This window comes from Thalassophryne amazonica, chromosome 1 (genome assembly GCF_902500255.1).
Source record: "Thalassophryne amazonica chromosome 1, fThaAma1.1, whole genome shotgun sequence".
Taxonomy (NCBI): Eukaryota; Metazoa; Chordata; class Actinopteri; order Batrachoidiformes; family Batrachoididae; genus Thalassophryne; species Thalassophryne amazonica.
This window is the reverse complement of record NC_047103.1, coordinates 129,484,631-129,500,282: the sequence shown is the minus strand read 5'-3', so window position 1 is coordinate 129,500,282 and position 15,652 is coordinate 129,484,631. Positions and strand designations below refer to the sequence as shown.

At 41.0% G+C, this 15,652-nt stretch overlaps 1 protein-coding gene across 5 annotated transcripts in view; it reads right to left on the bottom strand.

Annotated features, from left to right (window-relative positions):
• LOC117514130 (histone deacetylase 4-like) overlaps positions 1 to 15,652 on the bottom strand; it is a 289,818-nt gene that overhangs the window by 133,321 nt on the left and 140,845 nt on the right. For all 5 annotated transcript variants that reach the window (XM_034174436.1, XM_034174429.1, XM_034174444.1 and 2 more), the window contains one exon: positions 13,444 to 13,769. In XM_034174436.1, coding sequence (XP_034030327.1) covers positions 13,444 to 13,769 — 326 coding nt within the window. The remainder of the gene's footprint in view (positions 1 to 13,443; positions 13,770 to 15,652) is intronic.

The window sequence follows — 15,652 nt, the reverse complement described above, 5'->3', positions numbered from 1 at the left end:
CAAAAACCTGTTTTGTGAGCTTACTGCTGGCTAAAAATAGACCAATTTACATTTCACTTTAAGTTGCCATCTGAAATAATCAAAGCTGACAGCTGTTTGAAGCAATAAAACCTTTTCAATACTTTAAAAAAAGCTTCAAGCTGCAAGCTTTTAAACCATGGGACATATAGTCCAATCTGCTCATGTTTTCATGTGCATATTGAAGAAGCATTTTCTTTAATACATATTGCATTAAAACTAAAACATTCATCAGTGCAGTGTTCTGTAATGAGAGATTCACATGATAAATCCCCATAGCAGCTGAAATACAAGGGGTGGCTGAGACATTCTGAGCCTGACACAGAAAAAGTAGGGCGTGGTTCTCTTCTCTTTTGCATTCTAAGAAACTAACATTTCTCAACATTGCTCCCAGTGAGTCAAAACGTCACATATCCTTGAAAAATGTTGGTTTCTCAGAATACAAAAGATGGAGAACCACACCCTACGTTTTCTAGGTCAGGCTCAAGAACTTCTCAATTACCCCTCATATGATCACAAACCACCATGAGTCCTCCTGAAGTGTCTTTAGAGAAGCAGAAATCATTCGATTTTTGTTCAGTACTGTGGCAAAACTTATTCTGGGGCATCAGTCAGCAACTGGTTTGGATTTTTCAGCACAACAATTCTTGGTTTTACCGGTAATTGGAACAAGATATTAGGAATAAAATACCACAGTCTTACTTCTCTATGGTTGGAAATGTCTTTGGAGCATCAAATATTAACACAGACTTAAAAATTGTTTTGTCCAGTTTTTACAGTGTTTTGTCGACAAAACCTGTCAACAATTATTTTGTATATTGTAATGTATATTGTAATTATATTTTATATTGATATATTTATTGTAAATATGCTGCTTGTTTTCTGGATCCATTGCTAACATGACTTGTTAAGAATCTCTGGTTGTTACGAGGCTCTGTGTTGAATGTTAACGCATTGCTCGCCAGCAGTGTTGTTCCTCCTCATTTTACACGTGTGATGGTACAACAGGCAGTTACACAAATTGTACAATAAGTGGCAATTTGAAATGAGTTTGTGTTGGAAGGCAAAAATGGGGGGGGGGGGGGGCGCTATTTGCTGGCTTCTGGCGCATTCTGAGTCACTATTGTTGCCTCTGTGTGCGCATAATTTTAGTAGGACTTGTACTATGACCAGTAATAGTAAGCATTGAAATGGATTTCAGTTCGACTGCGCTGGGCTACAGTGCACCATCTAGAGAACATCATCTCTGGGTGATTTTTCAATTCGAGATAGTGAGTTAAAAATCTGGTGTGATTTTTGGCCAGTCATTGTATTTTGAGATCATAGAGTTAGAGTTGGGCAGCATGCTGGTTTAGTGGTTAGCAGTCTTGCCTCACAGCAAGGAGCTCATGGGATTGATTCCCACCTTGGGGCATTTCTATGTGGAGTTTGCATGGTCTACACATGTTTGTGTGGGTTCCCTCCAGGTGCTCCAGCTTTCTTCCACATCCAAAGACATGCAAGTTAGGTGGATTAAAAACTTTAATTTGTCTGTAGGTGTGCGTGCAGGTGTTAATGTGTTAGTCTATATGTGTCCCTGTGACAGACTGGCGTCCTGTCCAGGGTGTACCCCACTTCATGTCCTATGACTGTTAGGATAGGTTCCAGCCTCCTGTGACCCTTAACTGGAGTAAGTGGCCGCAAATGAGTGAGTGAGGGATAGTTAGGATGATGAGAAATGCTTTTTTCACTTGTATTACACTGCAATGATGACACTGATTCTGTCTACGCCTCATGCAGAGACTCTGATACACACCTTTGTGTCTTGCAGTATTGATGACGACAATGTAATGTGTTCTCTGGTTAAACTCATAGTATTAAAAGATCAGAATGCAGCCCCTAGAGTTCTGACTAGATCTTAGCAGTCTGATCGTCTATGTTGGACTCCCTTTCACATGAGGACAGATTTTAAGGTTTTGTAGCTAACATATAAAGTGTTAAACAGCTGCGGCTCACCCTATCTTACAGATGTGGTTGGTACTGGTTTGATCCTTAAGTGCTGGTACAAGTTCTTCCTTCTCAGGATGCTGACATATTATGTGTTCCTCAAATGAAAAAGGACTAAGCAGATGGTACCACCTTTGCCCATCATGTCACAGTGTCAATGGCCCATCTGGTGAAATTGGTCACATTCAAGTTGGGGTTTAAAGTAACACTTCATTTCTGCCATTTGCATATGACGGTCTACGTTTACTGAACTAACTCCCTGTAATCACGTTTAACTGAAATGTCAATTTCCCCGTTGCTTCTTTCTTTGGCTCTGACCTGTTCTTTTTTCATTTGCATGTTGTTCTGTTGCAAAATTGCCTTTTATTCAGACTTGTATTCTACAACACTTTGAAATATTTGATCGAAAAGCATTTTATAAATAAAATTAATACTGTGAGTTACTTTGGATAAAATGTCCAATCAGTGCTACAAATGGTCACACTGCAGTTTTTGCTGTAGTCATACAACTCCACTTTTGTTTCATCTGTTCCGCAGCCCTGAAACACTTTGACAACTTCACATTCCAAATTACAAGTCTCAATTACTCTTTCCTGTCTCCACAATATACAATATGTAGATTGTCTGTGCAGCCGTCAGCCGGCTATATAATGGCTTCTCTGTGACGTTCCAAGAAATCGGCACTCTGCCCTGCTGAATCCCATCACATCATCATTACACACCAAATTGCAATATTCAATCAGTGTACTGGAACGGTGTGCAATCAACTACTGATGGTGTTTTAAAATGCTGTAAACAGACAGTCAGTAGCTGGGACATGCACCCATGTTTACCATGAGAGGAAATCAAATGTTTGAGACAAGTCTGTGAATAAATTATTGGCTGAAGGTGAGTTTAAGGTGAGTCGAAGCTCATTTGAAAAGCTGAAATCCTGATGAGTATTGCAGCTCCCTGGCTCACTGCCAGTCTGAAGCCTCGGTCGTTTTGCCTTTCAAGGTTGGGGATGGGGGCTGAGTGAGTGGGAGGGCTCACAGAAGCCCTCTACCCACCCATCCATGCACATACACAGACATAAATCAAACCCCTCTGGCTCAGAGATGATGTATACACATTTTACCCCCTTTCCCTTTTTGACTAATATGCTTAAGTGCTTGAGGATATCTCTCACTTTGAGGGACCCCTGTTGTCAACATTCAATAAAGGCTGGTGTGTGTTGCTGCTTCTGTAATGGAAAAGTGTGTCCATGTACATACAAGTCTGTGTGCTCAAGTGCGTGTAGAAGCTCATAATGGTGAAACAAACTGGGTGGGCGTTCATGTGAGTTTTGGGGTTTACTCACATTTGAGACTGTGTCCATGTTTAACTGTGTCTACGCGTGTACTATGAATGGAGTTGATTGAGATTGAGTCATCAGACCAGGCTGTGCGTCACTGGCTTCCATGAGTCGTCCTGCTGCCCTCCCACAAGCCAGACACCATCACTCTACCGATGAATGGCAATCAAATTACGAATATTCATGTCTTACAAAGTAAGTACCAAGCCAGCCGATCTACTAGTGCATACTTGAGTACTGGCCAAGAAAGAATGTGTTCCCGGGTCAATAAATATTCTTGACCTAGCAGTCAAACATAATGTGAAATCACTCCTACACCTCCACCTCACAGACCTACCCTAGATGCGAACTGGCATCCATCCAGATATACTTGAATAAAATATTCATCTCCCTGATGGATAGTAGAGTAGCCATCTATCTCCAGTACACATGAATGTCACTGCTGAGACAAGTGCATCTCTCATCAGCTTTGATGCTTTTACCACAAACAGTTTGACATCTGATGGCTGAAAGCCTGTATTTTTGTCTTGATTCAGGACAATTGCAAAACTGGAAATCCCGACTCCTCCTTCAGCATCTCGTGCTGCAATCAGGCTTTTCATTGATTTCACAGAGTCAAGGTCAGTGATACTTTCAGCACCAACAAAGGAACCAAATTCACTGGACTTGACCACACGACCCAACACCCAGTGTGTGTTGTGCACGCACTGAATAGAGTAGAAGCCAAAACACATCCTTGACAAACAACAGATTTCACAAGGAAGAATTCAAGGCCCGGACCCACTGGGGAGGGGATTAATTGCGCATGAATTGAGTATACAAATGTTGGGCGTTCATTGTCGTCTGCAACAAAAGTGGCCAAAATGACGGATGTCTCAGTATGAATTACGGATATATTAATAATGTACAGAGAATATATGACAAACAGTCACAGATGTATAACGCATGTATTGAGCAAATGGATGGGACGCATTGGGATTATCACGGAGGTATTACAGATGTATTGACAATGCATTGCACGTATTGCGCATACACGGCATCTGCACTGCGGTCATAAATGAAGTGCACTCGGGCCTTTCGGCATCACTAGTCACACCAACACCACAGCCTCTGGAGCAATTGCTGGACTTTGATCAAGTTGATTGAAGTAAACAAGCAGTGAACAGGGCGAGTGGTGACGTCAGAGGATCGCATCAGAGCGCAGCTCGTCTGAACAATTATAACAAGAAGTTAAATCTGTTATAAACATAGGAATAAATAATGTAACAGCTGCAGACAAGAAAGAAAAAACACAACTGTTTTAACAAGCCTTGACAATGTAAACAAGTCAAATAATTACCTTTTTAGACGGCTCAAAATGCTTTCTGCAGCTTGCTAGGGGTGCTCACGCGCGCAAACGGCTCAAGCTGCAGCCTCCTCTGTGATTCAGGAAGTGATTAGAGCCGTTTTCAATGACGAATTTGCATAAAACATGATTAATTCGCCACAAAATAATTATTTTATATACGCAGCGTCCAGCGCAGAGCGCGTGGCAGCCGGTAGAACAAAGAATGGCATACAGCTGTGAACACAGCAGGTGGGATCATCAGGACACAGGTCGTGCTGCTGCGTGAAGCAAAACATGCTCGTGTCAGTGCGCCATTATGTTGTTGGATGGCGTTTTTGGGGATCCATAACTACATCTGTACGTTTCCACAGCTGGACTGGCACTGACTGGCAGGTATGTCGATGTCTGCCATGGTACTTTGGGTTTACGTGGAGTGTTTGTTATCCGTGGCCACTCTGTATGCAGTCGCTACATCTTATTTTAGTTTGTGATGTGGATGTGATAGGCACGCAATATATCCATTTTACACACTGTCCCAGTCCGCTGCCAAGCCGCAAATCCCCGTCAGTTGCGGATATCAGCGGATAATGGCGGATATACAGTGCATAGATTGAGTATGTATGGAGTATGTAAGGCGAATGTCATCTGCAGCCAAAATTTTGTGCAGCTCAAAAATCCTGGCAACGTAAAAACGTGCCTCTGCAGATAATTGCGGATGTGTGTGGTTGTCGGCCGACTCATACAAGCATGTTTCACGGATATTGTGGACGATTAGCCAATATGAACCAATTCTGTGCGCAATTCATACGCAAATCATCCTAAACGCCAGTGGGACCGGGCCTTCAGACTCTGCCTACCCCTGCACACTACGCTCAGAACCTGCATACAGGTTGGCTATGATGTTCAGTAACCTGGGGGGGATCCCCTGAGTTCTCATCATGTCCCACAAAACATCCTGATCAACCTAATCAAATACTTTGTCAAAATCAACACAGGCTAAAAACCAGACTGAGCAGCAAGCAGCTGGCACTGAACACTTCACCCTTTCTTTTCCACATGAGCACAACAAGTCTGTTGCAATGATGCTGTCTCTCAAATAGAAGCAAATACTGCATACCCAAGGAGGACAACATCTCCAACACACTTAAAAAGTTCAGTCAAGACGACACAGAACCTCGTAGCAGAAACAGCACATAGTTATTTATTCGGCAAAGGAACATTTTTATATGTCTGAGCCACACAGTAGTTCTTTGGGGCCCTGGTGTATTAAAGCTCAGCAAAGTGTGCAAGCTGTTGTAGATTTTCTTTGAATTTCCAGGTCAGAACACATAAAATGGTAATTTGGACTCGAGCTATTGTACTATTTGACATATAATGCAATACCACTCATATTAACGACCCCCCCTCTCCCCCCCATACCCCAACCCCAAAAATAAACAAATATCACTGCACAGTTTGATATTATTTGTATGATGCTGATACTGAATGTAGGATACATCAGGTTACGCAATACATCACCACTAAAATTGGCTTTCACACATTTTAAACACGTTCATTTAATACCTTAAATTCTTGTTGTGCATCTCTGAAGTTGACGCAAATGAGGCAAAAATGGTTTCTTGTAATCTGCTCCCTCTGTACTCACTTGCAAAGTGATTTAAAGCTCAGAGAAATGGTCTCTGATGGCAAATTTAGGCTGTTAATAAAGAATCGTGTAGCAGCCTAAATTAAGAGCTTGCACTACTTTGTTTAGTACAGTCTTAAATAGTTTTGGAGCACAAGCGTGCAGAGTTGATTTTTGGATTCCTACCTTTTGTGGAACTTTACTTTTGTTCTTATCTGCAGGTCTGAATGCATTTGCTTTTGTATCTTTGAGGTTGCTGTTGGCAAAGATTGATGATGCTCTTTGGTGCTCAATCTATCTTAAAAATAAAAACAAACATAAAGAATAAACAGAAAGAATAATAAACAGATAATATAATGTTTGAGTGAAAAAAAGAAAAACCTGAAAAAATAAGAGGAGAAACACAACAAATGTCCCCAAAAAGTCACATATAGCCAACCGAATATAGTTATTGTGGAAGCTAAAGCAGCCTACCAGAGAAAGATCAAAGACCACTTCACCAAAAATGACATACTGTGATAGGTGTGGCAGGGCATCCAGCTTATTACCAACAACATCATTAACCACACGGCTGTCAATGATGATGCTTCACCAAGTAATCTCACACAAGCAGCGCAGCTAGACAACATCTCCACAACCCTGCAACAGAAACAACCTCACTGTGGATTGCAAAACGACATGGTATGTATGAGGTGTGCGGTCAGAGAGGTGAACCCAACAAAAACTGCTGGTGCTGATGTGACAGGAACGATGCTAAAAGAATTTGCAGACCAGGCGCCTCATGTACAAAGACTTGCGTGGACTTCCTCCTGAAACATGGCTACGCTAACACCCAGAAACTGAGAAAAAAAATCGAGATGTATCAAAGTGTGCGTACACATGGATCCAAGCACGTTCCATTTGTACATCCCAATCAATGTAGAATTGAGCACACCTGCAGACGCACCAAACTCCTCTCTTTCCATGTTGCATTTAAATATGCAAATTAATGTAAATACACCCTGGGAGCTGTGATTCCCCACTCAAGCAGATCAGTCAACATGAACACAGAAAAGAAATTATACCGAGTGTGAGCTACAGATGGAAATGAAGTGGAGACACCCAGGGAAATTTATATGGCACCCTGTCAAATGGAATGAACATGATACAGAAAAGGTTAGTGGGAGTGTGCATGTGTGTGTTTGTGTATGAGAGAGAGGCCGTAATCGCTGTGGGCGCACACACTGAAGTTAAATAAAATGAGGTGCACTGCAGCTGATAGTGTGTGACATTCATAACTTTACACACGCATTTATTGACAAATACTGAACACAGGGAGACAATTGGGGGCCTGTTTAGAAGCACTGCAGTTCTAGTTTCACCTTTAAGAAAAAAAACATTAAACACAATAACAAAAACCATATTTTAATGCGCACTTATGCCCAAATGTGCCTGCTCTGATTTCATTTGGAACAATAACACAAATAAACTATTTACTCACTAAGCAGTTACCCGTCATGCACAGTGCCTGCATGTTCCCAACCCAATGCATATGCGCATCACATATGATATGAACATTGATGGAATGAAAATGTTTATTAACAAAAACAAATTTATCATGTGATGGTGCCTTTTTAGCAATATGTGTGCAGTCAATCGCTCTGACTGCATTAGGGAAACCTGCTTCCACACAGCTGGTAAGGCTCGGCTCAAGGTTGACTAACACACTCCTGACCGTTCGGCCAGCTCTCACTGGAATGCCCCTGTTGCCAGGAAGCCCAGCATGGCCTGTGTGAGCACAGACACCAGCCTGGCTCCTCACCGCATTATGTTCTAGGGCCGCTGCAGTTCTGCGCACAACTCCAGTAACAGTGGCCTTGGAAATCGAAATTGGCTTATGAGCCAATTATCGTCATTTGCAAGTAAATCCTCACGTTCCCCGAATACAGGCTCACGTCAGATTGCACCATTTGCAATGTCCTCTAACAATGTTAACGCAGTCATTGTCAATGCCATTTTCCTCACCACTTTGCACATGCTTTTATATGCACCCATATAATTGCAAACACGTGCGTGTGTTAATTGTTCGTCAGTGTTTCTCTGCACATCACTCTGATGACTTCTTGTTTTCACATTCTTAACAGTTTCCCAGCATCACCTCTACATGTCGGCAGTGGTCCAATAGCTGTAGAAACGTGCGTAGATCAGCCATGAACTTGGCATGGTGCACTGCACATTTCCATTGTCATTTCACTTTTGATAAATCTGAACTTTAGCATGGAGAAGGACGTATGCCACATTTTTGTGTGTGTACATGAGGCCCCAGCTCTCCATAGTCTTCACGTAGTCAGCGGCCTAAACTACTACTCTCCAGTCGCACTTGTACTGATTATCATGAAATGCTTTGTGAAACTGGACTCCTGGCATAAAAGACAGCCTCCCACTCACGTTCAACCCATAAAAGTTGGCCTACAAAAGATATTTACAATACACTAACCCACCCTAAGCACCAGAGAAGAATGTGAGGATGATTTTCATAGACTATTACTACTAACATGGTCAACTTGACTTTAAACTAAACTTGAAACTTTCTCAGCCACTAGACAAAGGACTTTCTGACTAACTGCCCCCAGAGTGCTAAACTAGGCCCCCACCTCTCCTCCACCCTTACACTCGGCATCAGCACCACAAGGCTGTATGTCGACTCACAGATGAGTTTGTTCCCTCAGTGATTATGAACATTGGGTCTCTGTCCTCTTCTGTTCTGTCAGAAATCTAGATATTTCATTTGACCAGGCTCTCAAATTTGAGTCATGTTTTAGCTGTCTTGTACCATCTTTCTTCTTCCTTTTACGGAACACTGCCCACCTTAGAAACATCATGTCTCAAGCTGAGCTGGAAATGATCACCCATGCATTTATTTCATCACATCTCAACTACTGTAATTTGTTGTTCCCTATCTCAACAAGTCTTCTTTGGATGACTTACAAACGGTTGAGAATGCTGCTGCAAGGCTTCTTACGAGGTTCTCTAAGAGGTCTCATGTAACACCCATACTGTCCTTTTTGGCTCCCCATTCAGTTCAGATTGCAGTTTAAAATATTGGTGATGGCTTTTACAGCTCTACACAGTTAAAAGCCACATAATATGTCAGCATCCTGAGAAGGAAGAACTTGTACCAGCAAAAGCACGTCGGCACCCCTATCTAACAAGCAGGCCAAATGCCACTGTATCTACATTCTGTGGACTCTGTTGAAACTAGGGTGACCAGATGTCCCACTTTGTATGTGTGAGACAGTCCCACATTTCCATTAACTTTCACAAATTGCGATTCCGGCACTGTTATTAATAGTCAGACTTCAGGTTTGACATACATGTTTTATGACCTGACAAATGACATTTGCCAGGTCAGGCACCACTGCAATACAACAACGTGCAATATCCTACATATGCCTCTTCACCTCATTTTATAAGTTTCAGCACACATACACTATAATAGCCAAGTGGCTATTATAATGTGTGTGTGTGTGTGTGTGTGTGTGTGTGTGTGTGTGTGTGTGTGTGTGTGTGGTGTGTGTGTGTGTGTGTGTGTGTGTGTGTGTGTGTGTGTGTGTGTGTGGGGCTTTGATAACACAAAAACTGGAGAGAGCAGACATTCGCCGTTTGGCATGCTTATGTATTTTGGGTCAAGGATGAACGCTGCCAAAATGGAAAGTTGATAGGACAAACATTTTTGAAGAAATTAGTAATTTTAGCTAACCAGTAAACAACGGATGTTGTGCTGCAGTGGACCATGAGAGTTTGGGGTTTTGAGGTTTTAAATGTTGTTATTGTTGTTATTGTGTTTATGTTAGTTTAATAGTGTTGTTAATGTTATTGATTCACTGTGTTTTTGTAGCTCAGTTTAGATAAGTCTGATGTTGCGCTTACCATGAGTGACTAAAGTTTCATGATGGTACCATAAGTGAAATGTTTAGTGGTTTTAATGTCTTCAGTCACTGTCTTTGTTTGTCAAATTAAAACCACCTGCTTATAGCAGCTGAGCGCCATTTCAATAGCAGGTTGTAAGTCATCCTTATATTAAAAGCATGACTGTGGTGAGTGATTTTAAGTTCAATGTGCGGACATAATATAATTGTAAATACATTAAAAATACATGGATGACATAAGAAAGTGAAAACACTTATTTCCATTGTGGTCAATTTAAAAATCAAAGGACAAAATACAAGTAGAAATAAAATAATAATACTGTGTATATGATAACAAGAACCTAAACAATTTATAAATACATCAAGACAGTAAATTAACATTTAACATTTAAAAATTACATAATTAGCAGGAACTACAGTTGTATGCAAAGCTTTGGGCACCCCTGATGATTTCCATGCTTTTCCTTTATAAATCATTGGTTGTTTGGATCAGCAATTTCAGTTAAATATATCATATAGCAGACAAACACAGTGATATTTGAGAATTGAAATGACGTTTCTAGGTTTTACAGAAAGTGTGCAATAATTCTTTAAAAAAATTGGGCAGGGGCATAAATTTGGGCACCCTTGTCATTTTATTGATTTGAATACATTTAGCACTAATTATTGGAACACAAAATTGGTTTGATAAGCTCACTGACCCTTGACCTCCTTACACAGGTGAATCCAGTCATGAGAAAGGGTATTTAAGGTGGCCATTTGCAAATCTTTCCCTTCTTTGCATCTCTTCTAATGAGTGGCAACATGGGAGCCTCTAAACAACTCTCAAATGACCTGAAAACAAAGACTGTTCAACATCATGGTTTAGGGGAAGGATACAAAAAGCTATCTCAGAGATTTCAGCTGTCAGTTTCCACTGTAAGGAACATAGTGAGGAAATGGAACACCGCAGGCACAGTACTAGTTAAGGCCCGAAGTGGCAGGCCAAGAAATATCTCAGATAAGCTGAAGCGAAGGATGGTGAGCACAGTTATAGTCAACCAAAAGACCTGCTCCAAAGAACTACAACATGATCTTGTTGCAGATAGTGTCTCTGTGCATCATTCAACTATACAGTGCACTTTGCACAAGGAGATGCTGTAATGCATAGGAAGCTTTTTCTGTGTACACGCCACAAACAGACTCACTTGAGGTATACTAAAGCACTTTTGGACAAGCCAGCTTCATTTTGTAATAACGTGCTGTGAACTGATGAAACTAAAATTGAGTGATTTGGACATAACAAGGGGCAGTATGCATGGCTGAAAAAGAACACAGCATTCCAAGAAAAACACATGCTACCTCCAGTAAAATTTGGAGGTGATTCCATCATGCTGTGTGGCTGTGTGGCCAGTGCAGGTACTGGGAATCTTGTTAAAGTTGAGGGTCACAAGGATTCCAGTCAGTATCAGCAGATTCTTGAGAACAATGTTCATGAATAAGTGATAAAGTTGAAGTTGTGCTGGGGCTGGATCTTTTCAATCCAATAAACTTCATTTCACTTCTCAAATATCACTGTGTTTGTCTGCTATATGATATATTTAACTGAAATTGCTGATCCAAACAACCAATGATTTATAAAGGAAAATCATGAAAATCATCAGCCGTGCCCAAACTTTTACATGCAACTGTAAAAGAGTTGAGTTCTTCTAAAAATTGTTCAGGTTTAAGCTTCTAAAAACATTCTGGACTCACACCTCATTCCAATCCATTATACAAGCTTTACATAATTTATTACCACCCTTACCACAAAAATGTCAGCTACCTATTTTATAAACACTACCCAATCTACAGCCCATGGATCCCCATGGGCAATGCACTAGTTTTATATCATGACCATTTTGAATTTGTTTAACTTGAATTTTGTCTTCAAACTGTTGTGTGTGTTGTTGTTGTGATGCAGGGTTTCTAGTTAATTTTGTGTCCTGTGTAAAGAAAATTAAGGAATTTATCCATCCATAGAGCACCAGGAGTTTGAGTAGGAGAATTATGTGAATCACAAGCTATGGCTGTTGCAGTCACCAAGTCTCAAGACAAAAAAATTGACAGATGTGTGACACCGGCCACTGACTACATCAGTGGTGTAGAGTCAGTGGCTGCAAAGAAAATTTGGGGTTGTAGAACTCCAGTGGCCTTTGGCCAGAAGTGAGGGTGTCAATATATAGTCTTTTTTTTCTTTTTGGTTGCATGTTTTCCTGGGGTGCAAATGTCTGTGTACTTGTCTGCACACCCCATGCACGTCTCTTTGCTTGTAGTAACAACTATGTGACACTATGCAATGCATACAATGTTATGATGTATTAAAGGAAATATGGCACCAGACACACAGCATTCATTTTGAAGCTGCTCAAAATGTTGCATCTGATTTCACCACGATGCACATTTGTAACGCAGGTGCTGTGGACACATTTTGCCACACGCGCTGTGACGGGCCAGCTTAGAACATTTACCTCTCTTCCAAACTATATTTCCCGTTGGTATTTTGTTGGAGTTCTACAGATTTGTACAATCAATGTCAAGGCACACTGAAGCTGTAGCACGTACTGGCTGAGCACCTTACTAAGACACTTTTGTTTTGTTTTGACTTTGATACGTATACCTTATCACGTCTGTTTATGTTTATGATACAGATACATCGGGGCATGATCCAGGGCGTGATACATAAACAGAAATGTATTAAGATATTTATCACATATCACAACAAAAAAATCATGTAAATATGTAAATTATGGAATGTTCTTATGTCTCTCTATAAAGTCATGAGTGTCATTTTCACTGATGTCTCAAAACTTCAGTATGAGACTCAAATTGTAAAATTCTACCTGCTAGGAAGGCTAAAACTCTCTCACTTTGATCAGACATCTTGGTTGAATGAAATGATCTGGATCCTGTATCAGGATCCTGCACTTGTCACCAGGGTAACACAAAATGGGGGTGTGTCATTGGTGGGGCAGAGAAATGCGGGCTCCCGACTGGATGAAAAGCGGGGAAATACAAAGCTTGATATTTTCAATGTCTTTTTTGTATTGCCTTGTTTTAAGATTTGTATCGCCCTGATTTTATTGCCACAGTTTCCAGGGCAGTAAAATTGATAGGAAAAGTGTCTGATTTATCAGACACTTTTTTTTCTTGCATCTCATGAGGGCTGGTTTATGAGTGAGTATAGGGCAGATTTTTGTTGTAATATGTGACAATCCTCTGTATATACCTTAATGTGTTCCTGAAGCTGGGCTTCGTGCTGTCGGGACAGCTGCTCATGCTGCCGCTGGAATTCAGCAATCAGGATCTGCCGCTGGATTTGCTGTTTCTGTTTCAGAGCCAACAGCTCCTGCTGAAGCTGCTGTTCACGTACTGAGGCCGACGCCACACCTCCGCCGGCCTGTCCTGTTCCCCCCAGCGTGCCTGGGCTGGGTGACTGCTGACCAGGTGGGGACAGTGTGGACACCTGCTGCTGCTGTTGGTGATGGTCCACACGCAGGTCCATGGGAATAGCGGCTGGAGGGAGACGCAGGGGCAGCGCAGAGTTGATGTCCACTGCAGAAACGGAGAAAGACAAATCTGTACTTTCTGGCTTCTGAATACACTGTTTAATTAAGACAAATTACTGCACATAAAATCATGACATGACATCAAGTCTTGTGGTGATGAAATAGTGCGCATCTGTCTCACTGTTTTTTATAGCACAGACTTGCGTAACGAGTAAGAGATTAAACACTGCTTCCTCTCTGCAGTGCACTCCAAGACCGTGCAGGGCCGGAGCCACAGAAGTGAAAGGTGCCCCCCCCAAAAAACCTGCTAGAAGTCCACTTTTGAAGACATTTTGAAGTCATTCCTTGCACATAAAAATAATAACCACAGGGTTCTCATCAGCACTACAACAGCGTAATGGGCAATTACGCTGCTGCATGACAAAACTACACTGCAGTTGGTCCTTTATGCTGTTTCCAAGCGCGTGTAACGGGAAAATGATCCTTTCTGATCATTTCTGATGATCAGAAATGATGATCATTACTTATTTCAACCTAAATCAACCTACAGAAATTATCATTTTTTTATCAACCTCAGTCAAACCCATTTAAAGATATCAAACATGACTCACTTTTCTGCTATTAAAGTCACTACCGGGCTATCGTCTCTTACTGGTGGCAAGAAAAGAAAATCGTTTCACACCGCTGTTTTTTTTTCATGCCTCATTACGTGCATTTTCCATGGGACAGTGCACAAAGGTTCTCTGGTGTGGATCATTGCGTGTATGGGAAAAATTATTGGGGTGAAGTTCTTGTACAGCCACAAAAGTTCTTCTGCATTGTGCCCTGCACCGAGCACTGGGGGGAAAGTTCTGTAGCCGCTAAAGTTCTCGTTGCAGCAAGCCGCATACCGAGTGCTGCACGACAGGGGAGAGTGGGACCAGCTTCCCCCGCCAAATTTTTTTTAATTTATAACGCTCTGAAACACTATTGCCTGCATTTTGAGCGGCAAATTGTGTGAAGTAATGCGACAGTTTTTTTTTTCTTTGTTACAGCCTTACTTTAAAGCCAAAAGAATCAGGCATAAACACAGAACAGTGTAGACGTGTGTCAGGAACATCAGAACTGCTAATTTATACACATTTACAAGAAAAGCCTTATGTGTTTTTTTCTTACTTTAAATAACAATTAATTAAAAGTAATTAAAATAGTTTTAAGTAAAAAAAGAAGATTCTTTAGAAATCTTTGTCTGTAAATTAAAACAATGATGATTGATTCCTTGATTTAATGTTAAAATAAGGAAAAGGTTTTTTGAAATAATAAAACAGTTGCTGTTTGAAAAGCCTTTGTTTAATTTAGAAGCGTAGCAGCAGGTGTGAGTTTGCAGATGCACATTTAACGAGATCAAGGTCTCCTCTGCAGCTTCATCTTCAAATTGGTGGCATTTTTGGAAACACTTTCCTCACATTTTTAAACACAGATATGTTCTCTTTTTCTGTTGGTACATCACCTTTTGGCATATTTATTTAGACTAACAAAGAAGGCCCTTTATAAGCCCATAATGCAAAAGCTTTTGGGGGGTGGAGCCTAAGCATCCACCAAACCCCCAGCTTTTTAAGGTGATTTTTCCATCCCATTACACTGAGAAAGAATCCTGCTAAGAACCCTGAACCAAACTATGCTATTTTGAAAAATAATGTATTTTTCATAATAATAATATATTATTATCATCATCATCATCATCATTATTATTACCGACTTACCCAGGGCTCAAAATAGTACGTGCATGTGCTAGTTTGTGCACGTATTATTCGAGCGGTGCATGTAATTTTATACTGCACTAGCAGTGGTGCAAGTAACTTTATCCAACTTTTATCAACTATAACCACCAGTAGAATGAACCAATAAAGGAATAAATGAGGAAAAAAAACAATTTCCAGTGTGTTGTCT